The sequence below is a fragment of the Botryllus schlosseri genome, chromosome 6 (genome assembly GCF_051294905.1).
Source record: "Botryllus schlosseri isolate E-star chromosome 6, Bs_hap1, whole genome shotgun sequence".
Classification (NCBI taxonomy): Eukaryota; Metazoa; Chordata; class Ascidiacea; order Stolidobranchia; family Styelidae; genus Botryllus; species Botryllus schlosseri.
In genome coordinates this window covers 20,081,541-20,103,174 of record NC_137241.1, presented here as the reverse complement: position 1 = coordinate 20,103,174, position 21,634 = coordinate 20,081,541, and the positions used below count along the sequence as shown (strand labels likewise).

At 39.4% G+C, this 21,634-nt stretch overlaps 1 protein-coding gene across 2 annotated transcripts in view; it reads left to right on the top strand.

Moving 5' to 3' along the window:
• LOC145441417 (receptor-type tyrosine-protein phosphatase F-like) overlaps window positions 1–18,617 on the top strand; it is a 37,832-nt gene extending 19,215 nt beyond the window's left edge. Inside the window, exons 9-28 of one of the 2 annotated variants that reach the window (XM_080319268.1) lie at window positions 5,345–5,455; window positions 5,731–6,105; window positions 8,388–8,519; window positions 10,186–10,258; window positions 10,324–10,388; window positions 10,743–10,894; window positions 10,955–11,051; window positions 11,130–11,197; window positions 11,267–11,401; window positions 11,463–11,597; window positions 11,783–11,928; window positions 11,991–12,126; window positions 13,218–13,309; window positions 13,377–13,498; window positions 13,858–13,934; window positions 14,001–14,135; window positions 14,198–14,341; window positions 15,511–15,647; window positions 15,711–15,846; window positions 17,477–18,617. In XM_080319268.1, the coding sequence (XP_080175394.1) occupies window positions 5,345–5,455; window positions 5,731–6,105; window positions 8,388–8,519; window positions 10,186–10,258; window positions 10,324–10,388; window positions 10,743–10,894; window positions 10,955–11,051; window positions 11,130–11,197; window positions 11,267–11,401; window positions 11,463–11,597; window positions 11,783–11,928; window positions 11,991–12,126; window positions 13,218–13,309; window positions 13,377–13,498; window positions 13,858–13,934; window positions 14,001–14,135; window positions 14,198–14,341; window positions 15,511–15,647; window positions 15,711–15,846; window positions 17,477–17,587 (2,579 nt within the window). In that variant the 3' untranslated portion in view covers window positions 17,588–18,617. Of the gene's footprint in view, window positions 1–5,344; window positions 5,456–5,730; window positions 6,106–8,387; window positions 8,520–10,185; window positions 10,259–10,323; window positions 10,389–10,742; window positions 10,895–10,954; window positions 11,052–11,129; window positions 11,198–11,266; window positions 11,402–11,462; window positions 11,598–11,782; window positions 11,929–11,990; window positions 12,127–13,217; window positions 13,310–13,376; window positions 13,499–13,857; window positions 13,935–14,000; window positions 14,136–14,197; window positions 14,359–15,510; window positions 15,648–15,710; window positions 15,847–17,476 lie in introns of those variants that run through there. The other variant, XR_013915821.1, reaches the window with a different exon arrangement.
• Window positions 18,618–21,634: the final 3,017 nt, after the last annotated feature.

Genomic DNA, 21,634 nt, shown 5'->3' with positions numbered 1-21,634 from the left:
TTGACAGATAAGGTACGAATAGCAATATGACGTCACGTGACGTCATGAGGTTCACGTTCGTGTTCACACAGAACCTTTCAAAAAGGTTCGCGTTCACACGAACCTGAACCTTTCATAGGTTCACACCATCCCTAATAGATATGGTACGCACTTGTGCAAATAAAAAAAATGCAGTACGAATGACGAACGTGGTGCGGATGGTGATGATGAAAATCGTAAATAATCATTACTTTTTCTGACGCGGAATAATTCAAATAAACCTCATAGAAAGTTCAAGTGCAGTGGCTCCCTCGCTTGTTTGACGTGCGTCCCGGACATAATATGGTATGGAATGGAATGAGAAATTTCATACTCTATACCTGACTCAATTGTTCATACCATACTTACAATTTTCCGCAGCTGAGCAACATTCTTCCATTTCATATTTGATACTTTTTCCATACTTTTCCAGTTGCCCAACCTTTCAGATAACATTCTGTTTTTGATGCGTGGAAATTTCCGACGTTTATATTCCGATTATTTTGGGTGAAATAATCCATTTAAACAGCCCGATGCACAAATGCTAGCCTCAATTTCTGTGTGTCATATGTCAGCGATGTACATTGGCTAATCATCGAGGATGGAACGTAAGATATATAGGGGTTATTTAGGTATCTCAACAAAAGATCATGACATGTAAAATAGTATGGCAACGAGCTGCTAGCAGTAACGTGGAGCTGTCATCTACAAAATTACATGAAACGAAAGTATTGTCCCAAAAGAATTTATTTCAGAATATAATTTCACATCGCTACAATCATTAGGCTTTTGCTTCCTGTGAGACTTGCACAACTTTTTTGTTTTCATATAGATGTCGACAGGGGTGGGTGAGTCTGAGTAGCACTTTGAGATGTGGACATATAGACTTATCAGTGAACGTTTTCCGAGGTATGCAATCGATTTAACAAATCGAAAGTTGGATCATTGTCATGGTTCGGGAAAAAAATACGGAATGTATGGAAAACAATTCCCATACCACTTGGGGATTTCCATACCATACCATACTTGCACTTTTCCTTATTCTGTACGGAAATTCCTTTCCATACAATACCATACTTCCCACAGGTAGTCAGTAACGAAGTGCTTTCTACTTTTTAGAAATGCTCAAGTAGTTTTCCGCTACTTGGATACTTACTCAAGCAGATCTAATTCCCCGCTGCTTCTACTTCTACTTCGTAATATTTCGTCTTCTACCTACTTACTTACTTTCCGCTATTTTCAGTGTGTCAAGTAGAAGAAAGATAGACTGAGAAAGATAGACTGAGGAATTTCGAGGCTGTTTTCAGAGAGTATCACCATTTAATTCTTATAAAAGTTGAGAAAATCCCAGAATTTTTGTCGCGCTTCACGCACAGTAGACTATAATATGATTTCACGAACGTATCGGGAATAGGTAGCGGGTTGCGTGGTTCCGTTCACACCGCTGTCGCCCATATAAAAATATTATATCACAGTAAATATGGCCCATCACAAAGTTTGAAACACCCATTTCGAAATCTAGCATTCACCTATCATATCGCAATCTAGTAGCCCATGGCGTGTCCCAATCTGGAAAAGTGGACTCTGGCTTTTTCCTAGCTTTACACCTGTTTTAGCAGACCACTGTTGAAACTTTCCGGACAAAAGACATGATTTATATTTTCCGCTTTTTAGAAGTAGTGTTTATATTTCTCTCAATTCCCAGTATCATACTTTGAGTTCTAATAAGTTTCAATTCTTTTGTCTGTAGAACATTTATGTTGAAGTATAAAAGCAAATGTAGTAATAACTCTATTTTCCGGAAATAAGGCTACACTATATGGCATTCTTACGATCAGGCATATTTTTCTTAACGTTTACTTATCGCGCAAAGTGTTAACACCGTCTCCGACACCACTTCTTCCTGTTGCTCTTCGACCAAACTTCGGGCCTTATAATATAGGGGATGTCGCCATACCATGATACAGTCTAAATCGGAGTGTTCGAGCAAACAGAGGATTGCTATCGCATTTCTATATCAATGCTATCATTTTCATCCCATGGAATACTTCTACTCGTACTTGAGTAGATTTTTGCGTCGCTACTTCTACTTCTACTCGGTAAGATTTTTTGACTACATTGACCAGTGACCAGTGACCACCTCTGATACTTCCATACAATACCATATACCATGCCCTAACACACCAATAATCGTAGCTTGGACAATAGTTTTTTCCTCACCAGCCGCACTGAATTAATATTTACTCACTATAGTTATTACGTAGTCGAAATCCTGGTTTGAAAGCATGTGTAGTGACAGGCATATACAGTGTAGCAGCACGTCTGATCGTGTCACACACTGGAAAGATGATATCAAATTGACTTTCTGCACCCTTTCTATGAACAATCATAATGATCATGATTAACTGCGATGCCAAACAGATCAGCGGCGACAAAGCCTTGGCAAAAATGATTGCCGCTGGTTGGCAAAGCTTTCGATACGCATATATATGCTTCATTGTCGAAATGGTCGGCATTTGGCAGCGAATAGTCCCGTCCTTGCAATATCATTAGACAGAAGACGCGCAGATGGATTTAATTCACCCCAGTTTGAAATCGCGTGTGTCAGGCACGTTTCTTAGAGCTGTGTTGGGCAAAATTGTGGTGTGCGCGTTCTTTATGTCATACATGTGCGTAAAATCGTACCATTCCACTGTAATGATAAAAATGCATCTTTTTTCATGAGTGAGGCTCGGGTCACGAGATCCCACTAAAACTCAGATTTTGGTCGTGGTCTAAGAAGCTGGTTTAAGGCAATTGAATTGTTATGAACTTTCAAGTTAGACTGAGTTAAAGAGCCGAACACACGGTATCGTGAATTTCTTTTCTCTTCTTATTTAATGGCGTGACAGACAATGGGAAAATGAAAAAAAAAAAACAGAAAACAAGTTTTCGCAAGTTTTATACAAGTTAAAATTTCGTGAAAATTGTAGCGTTAGGTCAAAATTTGTCAAAATTGTTCACAAAGACGAAGTTTTTTTTGACGTCTGCATATCGTTTGAATCGTAGATTTTGCACTGTCGGTGAACTTATTATGTGATATTTTACAGCTTGTAACCTACTTAATAGGCCAGGGGTCAGCAACCCCAGGCACGCGTGCCATTCGATAGGAGTGCCGGATGGTTGTTATAAAATCCTGGCCACCCAAGCACTAGTATAAACGTTGCTTTATTTGGCCGAGAAGGGTTTTAGTGCGCTATAGTTCAAATCAAATCGTGGAAAAAGAGTTGTATTTATAATGAGACACTTGATGGTCCAAGCTGTAGCAGACCATTTGTTGCACATCTGAACAAAATATTGTAAAGTATCTTCATCTTCTTTTTGTATAACAATTTCCGGTTGGTTTGTGCGAATGAAATTTATTTTTCGAAAAAAGTGCGAATGGTGGTCAAAAAAGTTGAAAAGCACTGTACTGCATTAATAGGCAAGGTAAACCTCAGCACAGTATAGTAGGTTCCACCGGTGCTCTTGTTCTACCAGGCAACTGCGGAATCAGTTTATTCAGGCCTCGTGGATATACTGACATATCGCAGATATCACTACTGTGGATATACTCAGATAACGCAGATATCGCAGACATCATGATGTAAATGCTGTGATATCGCAGATGATATTACATTATAGCCGCCGATATATAGATGTTACATAAGGTCACGCGTAGTTTAGAACGTATGTAGGGCGCACATGACACGTTTAAAGCATGTATGGGTTCATTCAGTGCGCAGAAATCCGGTCCGGACTATGCCCGGTCGTATGTTAGCCGCAAGGACCAACTATGGAGCATATCCGGCTACAAATAGTGCCTAAATATTTCGCAGATATCAGCTTTTGGTGAGCAGTTTTATTAGGTCTGGCGCTCGTTTCGTGTACGGATATTAGCTTTTGGAAAGCAGATATCAATTTCGAAGCACACCTGCCCCGAAATAGTACCCAGATATCAGCTCCAGAAATGTTCGGAGTCAAATAGTGCGCAGAGGTCCGAACCATTATGGAGATCGTTTAGTGCACAGATGACGTGTCTGGTCGGAGGTGGCCAGTTGTAGTACAACTAGTTTTTCGGAGTACTCGAGCACGTTTTGCCTATACTTGCATTACTTACACAATTGGTTATGTTTTTTATAACTATTTCCACTTCTACAAAACACTTTTGGGAAATATTACCAAGTTTTTATACTTTTGATGTTGTAATAAAAAAACTAGTCTTGAAAGCAATCTCCATAGCATTTACTGGTGACATTTTCATAACGACTTAACATAACTACTTCCATTTCTACTTAACTTTTTGGGGGAAATAATACTTACTTTTTGCCCTTAAGATTTTTTAAAGTAGTCTTGGTACATGTTTCCATCACGCTTATGAGCAAAATTGTCACGACGAATTTTCAAATATACCCCTGTAGGACGATAACTGAATATATTCTCTAACATTTTCAGAAATTTGTAGTGTGATTATTAATTGTACGCTATTCGTGAATATGAGCCTTGCAATTTTGGAAGTAGCCTATTTCGATAGACCATTGACGATATGGCACGTCTTGACCGAGCCTACCTTTTGATAATACTTACTTGAGTAATTTTCAGATCATCATATTTAACATCCGCTTGAATCAGTTTTTACATGTCTTGGAAGTTCCTTATACATCTAATTGAGTGAAGATTTAAAATTTTACTTACTTCTGCTTGAGTACGGACAACAACTACCCTGGACACCTTTGGGTCTGGAGCCCGCATATCAGTTCCGTAGCCTATGACCACGCCCTGTTTCTTTGGTGCACAAATATCAGCTCCGGGTCCAGAGCGCATGGCGAGATAGCGTATAGTGGTGCGTTCCACAGCTGTATCAACAATAGATTACAAGCTCGAGTCAGACCAAGATAGATTTCAGAATTCCTATCGAAGTGTTGGAGGTTTCTCTAGTTTTCCTCTCGCAGCGTTACCCCGGTGACCGGTGCCACGCGGTGCCTTAAAAGCCTAGAAGTGGTCCGCGCTACAATTCGGTAAATATGGATACGGAATGAAGAACACTGACCTTGTGTCAAGTGACCAATGTAGTCATAACACAATGAATATCAAAAACAACAACGTCCTCAATAAGCTATATAACATGCTTCAATGGTAGTTTCCGTCGAATCATACGAAAGGTATCTATCAGGCGCCAGGGCCTGGGTCTTGTTGACAAGTTGATCAAGAGACCAAGTAGCGACTAGTCGTGAATGTGATCACATTTTACCACTGTGGCGTGTTGTGAATTTCGGAAGATATAAATCTGCGACAAAATTTTTCAAAGATTCATGTTCACCAAATCCTTGCCAGAACTTGGGTACGTGCGCCGGACGTCATGATCCTCCATATTTTATGTGCAGTTGCTCACCAGAATTTCAGGGAAACGTTTGCGAAGGTAAGAATAGCCGTTGTCCTATATTTTTGGCTCGTGTAAGATGAACACTGTCGCATGTATCACCAAATTAGGTAAATATCATGCTTTACAAGTAGATATGGCGTGGAATACAATTTTATTTGCTGCCTGATTTTTTAAAATCCGTATATGCGTAAGTAATAAAATACCGTTCACTGGACGCCGGTCAGTCCCGTTCTAAATATAGTTTTTGGTTTATATTAAACTGGAATAGAGTATTAACTCACTCTCACAGTAAATTTATATTCGTGACACAGACAGAGTCTTCAAAAACTTTGGCATCTGTTCGTATCACATTGACCTACAACGTTCGTACAGTCATCATCAAGCCATGAGCAATTGCAGCTCCATCGGAAGCAAACTTGCGATATTATCTGATAATAAGATGCGTGACTTCATTTCAAATTGGATCGAGGACAGTTTTGCCGGGATTGCTTATCCGCGAGAGATATGGGTCGGAGGGAACAAAACCAGCAATAGATGGGAGTGGCTTGACGGAACTACCATGGAATCTCCTGACGGAAACAATTCATATGCAGACAATGAATGTGTCACTGGTAGTGTTGGAAGATCTTTGAAAATCTCTACTAGTGACTGCGGTACCAGCCTTGGCTTCGTCTGCGAAAGACCAGGTTTGAAATTATGCTTGGCCTTAGATTTTAGATTTTAGTGTTTTGTCTCTTCTATTAGCCAATTTCAACTTAGCTTCAACGTAAATAAATTTTATATCCGTCATATCGCTCTACGCATTTTGCTTGACTGATACATGATCTCGGTTGGATCAGAAAATATCAATGTTTAAAAATGATAGTTAACAGCTATACTCATTCATCAGATATATGTGTGTTGTCTAGTAAGCAGGGCTGTGGAATCGGAGTCAGATTCGTGGAGTGGAGTCGGAGTTTCGCTAATTTTTACCTGAATGATTTCGGAGTCTCAAATTGTTTTAGCACTCCTTGGAGTCGTAGTCGGAGTCGTGAAATAAGTACTGGCAGAAGTCGGGGTCGAAGTTTGTGAAAATGCTCCTGACTTCGACTGCGGCTCCAACTTCTTTATTTTGAAAACATAGCTCTTTGAAAGGTCTTTTAAAATCAATAAAAATAGTTGGAACAGGATTTGAATGTACCAACAAGCACTATTATTAGTAACGATATTGCTAAAAATTATACATAGTTCGCAAATTGCAATTCAGTTGCATGGAGGAGGAACATTTCCAGATAAATCTCCGTGACAAACGCAAAATCGATGATGCAATCACGAGTTGGTTCAATTTCTAAATTAAGCAAAGATACTGTGAAAGAATAAATAATCGAAAAGCTCAATATGTCGAGAAAACTTTTGTAACGAAGCAAGAAAATATTTGAGATTGACATGGTACATGCTGGTTTAGTTTTGATTGGTCCGAAGTTGAAATGCAAAGAATTTCAACCCAAGATGATATAATGAATTGGAAAATTGTAATATATGAAACGGGTTCACAATGCAGAACCTACCAAGGTGCGTTTGTGAACGTGAACTTCTGAATTTCTGAGATTCACACACATAACGCGAACGTGGACCTTACGTTCATATCATCCCTATTGAAAACCAATGTCCTATGCACATGCACATCCCTAAATCAAATACCTCTTCCGCTAATCCTACCTATATACTCGTCACTCGTCAACCGCCCATCACCCCGTGATAGCCACGCGACGTGATTGTGTTACAGTAATCAAGTACATTGAAATGTTCGACGACAGTGAACTAATTTAGATCCACTGCGGTACCGTAACAGCACTACAGCACTTCGTCAGCCCTTCTCCCCCCACCCCTAAAAAACGGCTGTCTTGGACCCCCTTTGCAGCATACGTTATTACAACGGTAATAGTATGCAATTATCGGTGACTAGGGTACCACTATATTGTTTAGTCGCAAAAATCGCGAAAAAACAAATTCAAGGTTGAATTCGGTCAATGTTATTGGAATAGCCTATAGTACCGTGACATTTTTAATTTGTGTCTTTGAAAATTGAAGCCCGCAAATAATTCTTACACATCTGCCGGGGGACCCGTTGTTATAAATTTCTTTGCTGTGTGTTGTTATTTCGTGACCTCCCGTCTGCTATATAGTTAAAAGATTTCGGAATCGCTCAAACGTATGCCAGACCCAAAGAAGTTCTTCCGTGCGAAGCACACGACTCAAAGTAGCATTTCTTCAAGGGCTGCATAATTTTTCTGTATGGTTGGAATTTATAATCTGGGGCTCAGATTGCCTGGACGAGAATATTATAGGCGCTTATGGGCAAGGGAAAATCCGACATATATATACATTGGTTTCGGCCCACATGAGGCGGTCCTTTTGAGTCGGAATTTCCCTGCCACCGAGCTGTTTAGCAGTGCACTTTGCAAAGTCACGTGTCAGTCGAAACGTATCAACGTATTGAAGTGTCGTGACGCGGTAATGGCCGACGCTGAAATGCTCATCTGTATAAATTAAACGTTCGTTTCTGGAGAAGAGGTACCCACTATAATACCAAGACAACTAGCGTCAATAAATCACGCGAAGCTCGAAGAAAATTTGAAAAATATTCTATAAATATCCAAAATAATCTATAATTGATGTTAACTTACGGAATAGTTTTGGGCCCCCTTCAAGCTCGGGTCCTCCAATAGGGGTGCGGCTGTTGTGGCCCATATCTACTTAATACATATGTAGCTAGCAGCTATGGAGTTTTGCCGTCGGCGATTCAAACCCGTAAACCTGTAATGGTTCCCCATACTCTGGTATTGTTAAGAATTCTTTAGATCAATTTTTCTTTCAGCTCAGTCAAGATCGTCATCCTAAAGCCTATAACAATTTTTTTTAAATATACGTTGTTATTTAGAGACATATAGAACGTGTCTGTATCATGCTTTTTCCGATTATCTTTTAGTAGACACATCACCGTGCTCCATTCAACCATGTCACAATGGCGGCATTTGTCGAGACGTGGGCTGTCACTATAAATGCGAATGTGCGGCAGGATACGACGGTTTTACGTGTAGCGACGGAGGACACGCGACAGGTAATCAATATTCATTTCAAGAGTATGATGCTATATGCCTTCCCGCATTCATGCATCGTGTATACACAAGGGTAAACATAAAAGCACTAACCACGAAAGTATTTCGGCTAGTGGTTGTATAGTAGAAATGTTCAAACGATTAATCTAGCATTGTCAACTTACTGAGGTTCTCCTTCTCGCCCATAAACACATGTCCACAAAACGAACTTAACAGTGTATTCTGGTAAATGCCACGGATAGTGTGAGCCCCTAAAGTTTCTGGTTTGCGTGAACACAGACTTTTGTAAATGACTTGTCGTGAATTGAAGACGAGCATGATGAAATGTCTCGTCACATAGTAAATTAGTAGTAAATTTGAGAACCACTGGTTTATCCTATATGGTAAGTCACTAAGTTTTCTGTTGCTACTGAAGTATGAGAAACAGTTTATTGGCTGCATTATCTAGTTAACGAGGCACGCATATATAGAACACCGAAGTAAATAGGCTAATTAATAATTATGTTGTGTTGTTATTTTCAGCTTTCAATTACAATGTAATTAAAATTGTAATTAGGCAAAAATTTTATCAAATTACAATTACAGTTACAAATACGCAAATAGAAATGCTTTAATTACAATTACAATTACATGGAAAAATGTAGGAATTACATTCAGCTCAATGACAAATTACAATTGATCCAACTTTATGGTTAACAGTATTATTATTAGTATGCTAGAAAGTGGTAATGGCGTGTATCTTCCGTAAGGGTCTGGTGCGCCACGGTCTGTAATTAACTTCTGGCGTAAGTTACTTTCAAATAAAATTCATCTTCGGCTGTAAACGACCAAAAATTAAATTAGAGTACGAGATGATATCACGAATTTGGCCACAGGGGTTAACAGCTCGGGCTGGACCTGTTAACAGTATGGAACAGTGGTGTCAAACTCAACTAGCGTCGCGGGCCGGATTCCAACCTTCAGATCGCTCGCGGGCCGCACCAGTCAAGTGATTCCATAATGTTACCTCGAAATCAATGGCCTTGTTTCTCACTTGAATACTTTATCATCAAGCATTTCATTATACTAACCACGGGGGTTCTATTATAGCAACGCCGTTGTTCGCAGATACAGTGTAATTGGCAAAATACAATGATTGACCGTTTGAATATAGTTCGTACAAACCATTAAAACAGTAGTGGTTCAAACGGCGCAATTATTGCAAGCCAATATTATGACTTTCGTCGTAGGATGTGTTAATTTAGTTTATTCTATGAATTCATATGCATGTGATTTGTGATTTCATATTCATCGATGAGACTATAATTCAAGTGAAAAAATCGTCAGGTATCGGTTTGGGAAGAAATGAATCACGATTTCACTCGTATCGACTCAGTGCTGACTCACGACAACTGACTTGACTTGGACTATAGCTAGACGTATGAATATTATGGAAAGATAGTAACTCGAAGAGATATTTACATGTCCTTAATTTTTCTTGTTCGCAAATTCACAATATTAATTATTTAATTGCTGGATTCCATTCCGTATGCGTTTTGATATGGTTAGTTCCATCAGCAGCGACTCACCGACAAAACAGCTTCGACATGGGTTACAAATCACGTCACACTAAGTAAAAGATATCACGTCCAACTAAGCTGTAAATTCACGAATTTTTACAATATACAGAAGCTTGGGTTGTTGGACTGGTGATTGTACTACTTGCAGTGGTGTTATTGTTGGTAGCATTACTGACCATAAGGTACGTGTGAATGGTGCGGTAAATATCCTGGTGCCCTGGTTAAATGACAGCTACTACTTGTTTAGAAGAAGACGAGTTCCTCCCGTAACGTCGGTCGACGAACCTGTCGCAATTCAGACCATTTCTACCGGTACGGTATTACTAAAGTATATTGTATATGCTCTTCTTCGTTTCAATTACATCAGAAATTCGTATATTATGTCACCGCGAAGGCCTGATTCTTACTGCGGCGCAATTGCTTGTATGTGGCGTTTGTGGCGTTTTAGTTACTTGATACTTCAATACAATTCAAAACACTCTGTTGCCATGAATATTAAAGTAATTGCAGAGAAATATATTTAGTTTTTGGCCCAGCTTTAATGAAACATTTGCATGAAGTAGCTATCACATTGGATTTTTGGGTCTTAACTACAATACCTGACTTTTATATGCTTATACAATATACATATACCATTTACCATACAATTCTTGCACTTACCTACAGGAGAATTGGATTTATACAACTCTGCGTATGAAAATGCATGTATAAGCAGTGACGTGCAGCGATCTGTAACAGACGTCCCCGTTGGTAAATTTGAAGACTATTACAAAGCATTGATAGCCAATGGTAACGCCGGGTTCGCCAATCAGTATACGGTATTTGGGAATGTTACAACGTTATAAGCGTGATGAAGTATCACATATTCAACTGTTCAGAAATTGATTGCTGTTTCGGAAGGAATTTCATTTCCAAGGGAGATTGCATCCAATCAGAAAATTCAGAAGAAAAACCGATTTAAAGATATCATCTCGTGTATGAAAATGAGCATGATATCGATATTTACCATCGATATATCTTGATGTAATATCCCTAATCATGTTCTCTTTACAGTTAACAAGAACGCCGTGAGGTTGACAGGCGACAAAAACGAAGGCTACATATACGCTTCATTAAATGAAGTGAATATATTTGAAAGTCGAGTATTTTCTAGCAATGCTGTTCTTACGACACGTGTCTTATTCTGACAGAAGTTTGGTGAAGAAAATAAATTCATTGCGACGCAAGGCCCGCTGCCAGCAACGGTGAATGGTTTCTGGCGACTAGTTGCGAAGCAGCAATGTCACACGATCGTAATGCTAACGAAATGCATTGAAAAGGGGAAGGTATGTGATGATATCTGATTTTGTTCCCAAGACTCGCTGACCGTCTCCGTATAAACTGTAGGAAAAATGCTCAAAGTATTGGCCGGATCATGGGAGAAAACAAACATACGGACAAATTTCAGTTCATAACGAATCGGAAACGATGAAATCTGGATACATTGTGCGATTGCTGAAAGTAACTCGTCGGAAAGTGATGGTAATATGTTTTCTTGCAGAATCACTGCAAATATACACCCCAATCGCTATGGCCCATCACAATATGTTAAACAACTAGTTTGCGTATTTGCAAACTTTTATATTAGAAAGTTATGACTATGCAATTGACAAAACTATTTTGAGCTATATCATGGTCAGAATTAATACACAATTTAAATATTGCAGGCAATTACGGTTCGTCATTATCAATTTGTCCATTGGCCTGACGAGGGAGTTCCTGTTACCACTACCGAATTCATGGCGATGCAGCGTGAGGTCTCGCATGGACTGCAGAAACTACAGTCGACCGCACCCGCACTCGTCCACTGCAGGTAACGACATGGTCATACCTCCTTTTGAAATTGTATCCTCCAGTCAGCATTAATCAATCCAGTGACGAAGCGGGTCGAACCGGGGTCTTCATCGCATTTGATCATTTGTCGGAACCAAAACATAAACATGAGTCTGTCGACGTGTTCAACTGTGTTCACAATCTGCTAAGGGAGGGAGTGCAGATGGCTCAAAGCGTGGTAAGTTTCATTTTGTAATTCGCCACATATCCGAATCACATTTCCCGTCGCATTGCAAACTTTATATTCTATGTACGCCTACCATATAGATCAGGCTTGGTGTACGAACTACGTATACAGCGTTGCATTTAAAACAAATGGAAAAATATTGTGTTTTAAAATTATTCAATACTTGTGTAAATACTTTCCAAAACATATTTGTATGAAACTACGCACAATTATCATCTGATATAGCAGCCGTATATAATATGGGATGGTTGGAACCCTCAAAATAGTCGGTTCAACAGTTATAATACGTAGATGTTTCATCAAAGGAGCTACATTGAACCTATGTTCTCAATTGTCAATGCCAATCCACTACGACGTCACGTTTGAATATTCATGACGTCATTCATTACAAAAAATTTATTTTAGTGTTAAATGCAACCCAGGTACACAACTTCATTGCTACAGAAAGTAGGGCTTTGTTATGTGCTTATGACGTGATACCCAAATTTTTCGATGACGAAACAACTCCACTTTTTGGGGTGCTGAAGCAGTCTTTATCTACCTTCACTAGGGAATCAAAGGGTTTTTATACTAAATGTACTTGTGCTTCTCTTTTTGACGCAATAACTGCCTAATGTCTCGCACCATAACCGATACGTAGGTATTGAAGTAGGTTTTGAGAAGGTTCGTGTCACTTTGACGAGTGAAATTGTTGTCACGTTAGCCGAGAGAAATATCCCCTGTATCACTGGAACTGAATACTTTTTGGCAAAGCGGACCAACGTATATTTACAGTATCGTTAGTCGTGTTGTGTTAATCGTGAAGATTCATACTGCAATTTAGAAAGTGGCCCATCTCCTATTGCGTGCGAAGACGTACACGACCAGTTTTTTTTAATAATCTGAAATTACGCTTCTACTCGCAGTAGTTTTACCATATATTGGAAGTCATCTATTTCTACTTGCAATCGAATAAAAATGACATCACTTTCACTTGATTAGCCGTGCTGAATACTTTGAAATACTTTCGGTGATAACATGGATGGGAATATGGAAGACTGGATTAATCTCTAATATTTCGAATAAATTTTCTGAATTTTCAGGATCAATACATATTTATTCACAAACTGTTGTTAGAGCACTATTTGTTCGGCAATACGGAAATTGAGATCGAAAACCTTCCGGACGTTGTCAGGTAAACTGAAAAACCAGCATGTCTGAGGATTTTCTGACATAATTTAAAGTCCTACGTCTCTTTTCAGAGAGAAAAACTTCTCTCAGCGGATCTCTAACGAGTTTTCAAATCTTTCACGCGTGAAGCCTTTGCAATACGAATGTGTCGACACCAAATATTTCGCAACAGGAATGGATGATGGATACGAATGTTAGAAATCGTGAAATTATCACCATTAACTAACAAAGACCATATAAGTCCCGTATATTCTTTGACACGTAGAAGGCATAACTTGAGAGCAACTACTTGGCTATATAGGCCTACTGATCTTTACATAAAACGAAATGTTGGAAACAGAAATGATAGGAAGTGCGGTGCTATTTGTAAATGCCATGTCCCTCTTTTTATTATATATCTCATCCTGTAAAGTGATATCCAAATCTTAATCTTCATTGCTAAACCATACATAATAGCATATTATACGCGGTAGCTCTGTTATTGCCGCATTGTCATGTTTGGATATTCACCACCGTTTCTTCAACGATACTATCTTTACGTTACCTATACAGATATGTGCAGCGGTATTGCAGCTCACCAACTTCCTAAAATAGGAGATATACCGTTTTGCGATGCTCCCAGTATACCAGTAAGTGGCCTAATTAGCTATTCGGTCGATATTTAAGGAAAGGTTATCCGTCGATTTATGATTCAGACCAGTGACGACAGTGTGCGAATGATAGCGTCACAAGGACGAGCAAGAACTTCTATCACTGTATTCTGGAGGATGTTGTTTGCCGATGATATTTCAATCGTAGTTATGTTGACAAATAGTTCTGAAGACAAGGAAGTGAGGGGGCGCACCACTTACGGAATGAAAGCGAAATGTATATGCATGCCATTGTATTTTAGGAGCAGCATGCTAGTTATTGGCCGAATGCGGTGGGGAGCGAATTGCATCTGGATTGCATTACAGTCGAAATGACGAAGATGCAAACTCTGAATGCAAAGATAGTGTTTCGAGAGTTTCGCCTCACGATAGGGAAAAATAAAAAGGTAAGAAATGCGACAGAGTAGGTTCAACAACCATCCAACCAAATTGAACCAGCGTTCTATCCATCGACCAACCACATTGTGGTCCAGGCCCTATGCTTAAAACCCGAGGTACTCGAGTGTAGTGGTAGAATTAAATTACTACTCAATTTCAAATAGAAGTAGCAATTTCCAAGGCACGCCAGCACTACTCTGACCGAACCAGTAAACGGAGGATCTGAAAACCTCTCGGATACGTTGTTTTTTAAAATAGGATTGATCAGGTTGTCTCGTACTTTTAGTGATTATTCGGGGGCGGCAACGTCCGAAATTGAAAGAAGTATTTTTTCATCCAACATAAAACGAATTATGATGGTACGATTAGGTTCAATCTTCGAAAATACTTAAAGTCTGTTTCATACGGCCCCTGCGACCATTTCATCTCATCAAGGTGATTAAAACTTATCACAAATTACTTTCAACATTCCATAACCCACGATGAAAAAGTAAGTCGGTTCTCATACACACTATTCAAGATGGATCGAAAGTAGTTTGAAACAGGAATAATCGAGTACGTATAGTTAGGCTTACCATACGTCCTCTTTTAAGAGGATTTGTCCTCTCTTTTGACTTTTTTGAAAGTGTCCTCGGAGGACGCCGTTTTGTCCTCTTTTTTTGAGATTTTGTCCTCTTTTTTGAAAATTTAGGTCAGATTTAGAGGAAATTGCGAGTGATATGCCGCAAATTAGCGCAGAAGTGAAGCTCCGGCGGGTATTTCGGAGGGAAAAGCGGTGATTTCAGCTCTGAGCGAAAAGAAGACCTTTTTTTCTTTTTTTTAGTCATCCACCTAGAAATGTGGAGTGAAAAACGTGATTTTGAGCTCTGAGCGGAAGTGATGACTTTTTTTTTTTTTTTTTTTTTTAGTCAACCGATCATGAAGTGGGAAAAATTTACCGGTTTTTGAGAATTCTTCTCCAGTTTTGCATGTCTGAAATTTCTGAAAAAGTGTCCTCTTTTTTCATTTCCGAAATATGGTAAGCCTACGTATAGTGAAAGTATAGGAAAAACCTAATACTTGATTCGTCTAATCCGAAAAAGTAGAATTACTTCGTTCCTGACCACCTCTGCCCATAGCCGAGTCTCGTTGCATGATCAAACTGGTAGAGGTCAAGCGCTATTATTCAATATTCCAGAATGTTATGCAATATCAATTCAAGGACTGGCCGTCGAGGAGTATTTCGTCAAACCAGGCGCCCGTGCTCGACATGATTACCCTGGTGAAATTCAAACTGCGAGACACCAAGAACCGATCAATATTGATTCATTGCACGTAAATATATCCTTAACGGCATGGTATTGACGGAACGTCGTAAATTCCATTTCCATAACTAAGGGACGGGATCGACGGTACGGGAACGTTTTGCGCCGTTTGGAATCTGCTTGATCGTTTCAGCCAGGATCAAGTGGTTGATGTCTTCAGAGTTGTGAAGGATTTGAGAGACTTTCGTCCTGGGATGGTTCGAACTGAGGTAAGCAGTCAGACTGTCAGAATTCGGGAACTCTCTAAACTGCATGATCCAAAAATATGATTCAAACTTGGACGGTTGGGCCTCTCGGAAGCGAAAACAATAATTGAGTGCCCCTAGCCCAACCTGACATACGCAATATTTTTAGTGATCTAATCTTAACATCAATCATCATACCCAAGTCACATATGATATATATGTCGCTTTGATATCGCATGTCGCGTATCTACAATATGCTGTACTGACTAGCCTTATTTAGTAAACGTCGTCGAGGTCGAACCGGTGCAAAAGTTGTGACGAAGCGCGCTCAGAGAGACATGAATGTGAATGGATTGATCGGGATGAATTGTCTGTCTCTGCAAATTTCCATTTAATTTCGTAAGAAGAAGATGGGCTTTACTATTCATAGTTCTTAGATATACAATCCAGTCATAAATTTCGAAATGCGAAGGTGATGTATGTATGACCCCACAGAATTCAGGCCGATAATATGATCGTATGGGTAACATAGTTATCAGTGAATTTGGCACTTCGTTAATCCGACGTGCTGAATGTGATAAATTCGTGAAGTAACGTTCACTCAATATGAGCGAGAATTATCATATACGACGCATGTTTAATTCGGATACCGTCAGATGGTATTTATAAATTAATGTATCAAGGAATAGGCTTAGGTAGGGTTAGGGATTTGGGGGGAGGTTACTTAAAAGTAGGATTTGTGGCCACCAAGTGCCGAATTCACTGGTAACCGATAATATATCACATTTCGATGTAAGAATAAGCGTCATATTTATTTTATCGTATGTCAAAATACCGAAAACAGCTTTTTTTCGACATTTTCCTGATTTCATTTTTGACAATGTTGGCATCGTCATGAATTCAGATTTGTATAGACTCAAATTAGCCTTGTAAAACGCTTTCATTTGGTCTTTCTTGTCTAACGGGATTCACAAAACGTGCATTATATACTCTATTCCATTAAACAGCAATATTAAAAACCGAATTGACAACGATGCTGTAGAGCCAATCAACAAGATATAAAATCGTTTGCTTCCGCAATATATAATTTCAATAGCCGATTGGCTATGCATGCAAAATTACCGGTTATCATGTGGATCACATTACCACTAATGATAACAATTCAAAAAGGTTGCTGATACGTTTAGATCACCGCTTTCATAACCTAACTAATGATCAGAAATCATTAGTGGCTTTAATTTAAATATGATAAGAAAATATATCCAACCGACATAAAAAATGTATGTATGGTATATATAGATGGGGTTGTTTCTAGTCGACTGAAGTCTTTTGCATCATGTCTTTCGATTGATGAAACATGTAACAAAATGCACGAGCGCTAACAAAGAGACATTTCATACAAACTCTTCTCAATTCTTGTAGGTATTACTAAAATAATTGATAAAAACTACATTTTCAAAAAGCCTAATATTTGGCATATTTAAAATTTCATTTTTGACAGTTTTTGGATCTTGTTCCTGAAATGTCAAAAAGAAGCAGGCCTCTTAATAGGTAGGCCTATATCAGATTATGAAGCTGCCACGTTTATATCAACTCTGCGTCTGTGGTAACCATACTTTGGTTGCTTTCAATTAATTGTGATGTATATTTTCAGGATGAATATAGATTCTGCTACCAAGCAATGTCGGTATACGCGACGTCAACTGCTTACTCCACCTATGACATCAGCTACAGAAACGATGAAGGGTTCTACGATAACCTTTAGCTTTTCAAACATTCTTGCCACGAGGATCCACATTTTAACGTAACCGGACCTGCAATCACTGCTTTTTAATTTTTTTGCTTGACGTGAAAGAAATATATGTAGTCAATGTAAATATTTGATGTAAATGGACACGATGGAGATGTACTGATATATGTAAAACTATTTGTCACTTATATCGCTGGATCGGAATATCGGAACTGTGCGGAGACTGTGACTTAAAACCACGACCGGAGGTCAAGGGCGACAAAGTTATCGAAGCACCGGCCATGTGACTTTTCGCTATCGACTTTAGCACTAGTTCTGTCAGCGGAGCCGACGGAAAATTGTTGTCTTTTAGTGTTCAAGGTGTTCCGAGATCCATGGTCGTTTATCATGTGGCCGATATTGAGAAAAATCTGTAGCCTGCTAACGATAAATTCAGCCTCGCGTCAGGAACTATTCTGTACTGACATGGTGATTTGCAATGCCCCGTCTTTAAAATACTTGATGTTGTAATCATGGCGTTTCGACATCTGCGGTCATTCTCACAGGGCCGATATTCATATATTATGATTCCTTAGCTGCCGACTAATAGCACACTTCAATTTCATTCTATGCTTCTGTAGGTAGGCCTACTGCTTTTGTGGATGGGATGGAAATGCGGAACCTCTCCGACGGAGAGTCTCCGTCACTTAGGTTGGAATTCTATAGTCTACCTCCATCGAATCTGTTAAAGAGGCAAATCACAGGGAGTTTACTTATATTTCGTCTTAGGCCCGCAATCCGAAAGTCACCGAGCATGTGTACATGTACAGTACAAATTCCAGTATAGTGCATACTGGTCCGTGCTTGAAGTCACAGCACGATCTATTTCGCTTACCGTCACATACTACTTCATTGTCATCGCATGTAGCCTATCTTTATGTTATTTTCCGCTACTTTTAATTCATTGTGCGTTCATGTTCCGGGATAGCGGTGTTCAACCCAAGCGGCAACCGCTGATATATTCATACGGCAATTAACACGCATTTAAATATAAGCATATGTTGCAGGCCGTCGATATGCAATCAAAATTTAGGAATTCAGCCACAGGCTAGCATACAGATACAATAGCATAATCACAGATGAAGTTCCACACTTCTGAAAAATTTTAATGGTGCCATGATCAAGATTATGTGACGTATTCATCAACTTCCCAATCATTACCTATCATCGGGCTCAATCCTGTATCTTATACTGGGATTGGTTGTAGGCCGTCAGTACATGGTACATGGATCGAAAAGCAGCACTGACCTTTGTTGGTTTAATGGTTCTTGGATTTTTTCCAACAGCTTGTGGCCCGATAGTGCTGACGCGCCATTTGGAATCATTCTAAAGGTGTAAGATTTAGTAGCCGACGAAACCGAATGGAAATCGGCATTAACTAAAGCCAGTGATAGATAGCAGTTTCTTGAACGTAGCGTCCAGAAATCCTTATACAAAAGAGACGAATGGTGATGCTCACAAATGGCGAAAGTTGTCGTCGGAGGCCTTTGTGTTAGAGTAAGTTCTCATCCGTTTCATTAGCTGCATCCGTTTCGTTAGCCACATTAGCTTCATAAATTCCATCAGCTTCCTTAGATTCAATAATTTCATTGTGCAACGTCGCAATCATGATTTTTCGCATGTCGCGAATTGTGACGACGAATGTTGATTCTAGGGTTGCATTTAACACAAAAGGTGTTTTAAAACACTTTGTTGAAAACATGTTTTAAAGAGTATTTTAAAGTTTTAAGTTGTAAAATTATGCCATATTTGTGTTAATACTTTTCAAAAAACATGATGTATGATCCCTACGGACAATTACCAACCGATATGGCCGACGTTTTGGGGATGGTTGGAACCCTAAAAATAGTCAGTTTAACATTATTAGATATTTCGTCAAAGGTAGTATATTTACTAGGGATGGTGTGAACGTGAGGTTCACGTTCGCGTTCTGTGTGTGAACTTCGGAAATTTAGAGGTTCGTGTTCACAACAGAACGTTGGTAGGTTCTGCACTGTGAACCTTTTGGTAAATTGTAATTTCCAGCACTCCATTATAAGATCTTTGGATCAAATTTATTGCATTTCAACTGCGGGCCACTCCATGCATGGTGCTGGAAGCATAAAAAATCAACGCTTAAGGAGCATGCACCATGCACCTCTACAACCTTGAAAGTTTTAGTTGCTTTGTTGCAAAATTTTCTCGGAATAACCAGCTTTCCGCTTGTGAATATTTAGTAACTATCTGCTGTGAGCTTGACCCGCAATCACACAACATCACGAGCGATATACGTAGTCAGCGAATGATGCTTATTCAACCAATCAATGACATTGATATCGTCTTCTGATGTAAAAAATCGAACGGGCGTACGGGGTCAATCTTGACTTCATATCTTTACTGTATCATTAAAACCAAATCCGTGCGATTAAGGTGCTTGCTACTGCTGCATAACTTGTTGTTGGTTGTGGTATCGGTTAGCAAGTATTGAAACCCGTTGTACACTCTGCTCGATATCAATGTAGCAATACTCAGACTCCGAACACATTGTCCGGTCTGGCTAAGACAGTCAAGGCGTAAGCATACATTCCTTGGTAAGTCCTCGTCGAAATTGTTGACAAAGCGACGGAATGTATTGAATTTACGCAATTATTATATACTTTGATTGCCGCTGCTGATTCATTTAGCGACGTTTTAAACGCCGATATGTACTTCAGCATTGTGGCACTATGTGGACCGAGTCTTCGCTTGGTAATATAGGCTATCAGTTCATTGGAAGATAGGGTTAGAATTAGCAATATGACGTCACATGACGTCACGAGGTTCACGTTCGTGTTCACACAGAACCTTTCAAAAAGGTTCGCGTTCACACGAACCTGAACCTTTCAGAGGTTCACACCATCCCTAATATTTACCCTATATTTCCAATTGTTAATTTCAATCGACTAAGACGTCACAATTGATTATTTGTGACGTCATGGCTTTAAAAACACAATAAAAACGTGTCTCAAATTAGGGCCTTGTTTTAAACATGTTTGTTTTAAAATGATTTTTGTTATAAATGCAACCCTAGTTGATTCAGCGAATCGGTTGTTGTTTTGTAGTGTTTGTAATGCCGGAAACGCGATCACCTTACCAGCATCAACAAACCACGATTTCCACAATTGCTAATCCCCGAAAGAACGTTAGAACAACGTCAAAATTTAGTGTGTGTACTGCATATTTTCACTGCTGATTTAGGTTTCGCATGGAGGATAGGTATGGAACAGGGTTAATTTTGAGCAGCAATGCTTCTAAATTCATTCTCATTACGGCGGCACAATTTTGGGTGGTGGCATTAATGGGTTAAGAACCACCGACTAATGCGGATCGATTGGCGAGGAGAGCCTCCAATAAACCTTCAACACTTTAGTAGGCATTCTGGAGCTGGACTCAAATGCGCGGATCGTTGGTGTTGCTGCGGTGACGGGTGCAACGACAAAGAAATAGCAGATATGTGCTCATTTCATGAACTTCACGACGCTTGTGGACGTTGGAGCCGTCAGCGAGCGAAATCTTCACATGACATTCTTCTGATTGCATCGAGCATTGCTGCACGAGGAAAAAATTGCAAATTTAGGCAATGCTCCTAGATCAGAGGTCTCAAACTGAAATGTGCTGGCGGGCCAATTTCCTGCATTTTGATCGCGCCGCGGGCCGCAGCACCAATAATAGGGAGATTCAATGCAGACTTGGACAACTAGATAATTCTAGTTGTCTAACTTCACTAAATTACAGCAAAATGCCAGTAATCTAATTCTAATCTAATTTATGAAATGTTTTTATGCTCTAATTCTAATTCTAATCTAATTTGTGAAATGTTCATATGCTCTAATTTAAATTCAAATCTAATTTGTTAGATGTTTCTAAACTCTAATTTTAATTCTAATCTAATTTATTGCTTTCCGGTTGTTGCCTCTTTGTCCGCGCCATTCTGCAATGATTTAACAAGAATATCCGTCTCGCGCAGGGAAATCCGGTGCGAAGGCACCATCGCCTTACTTACAC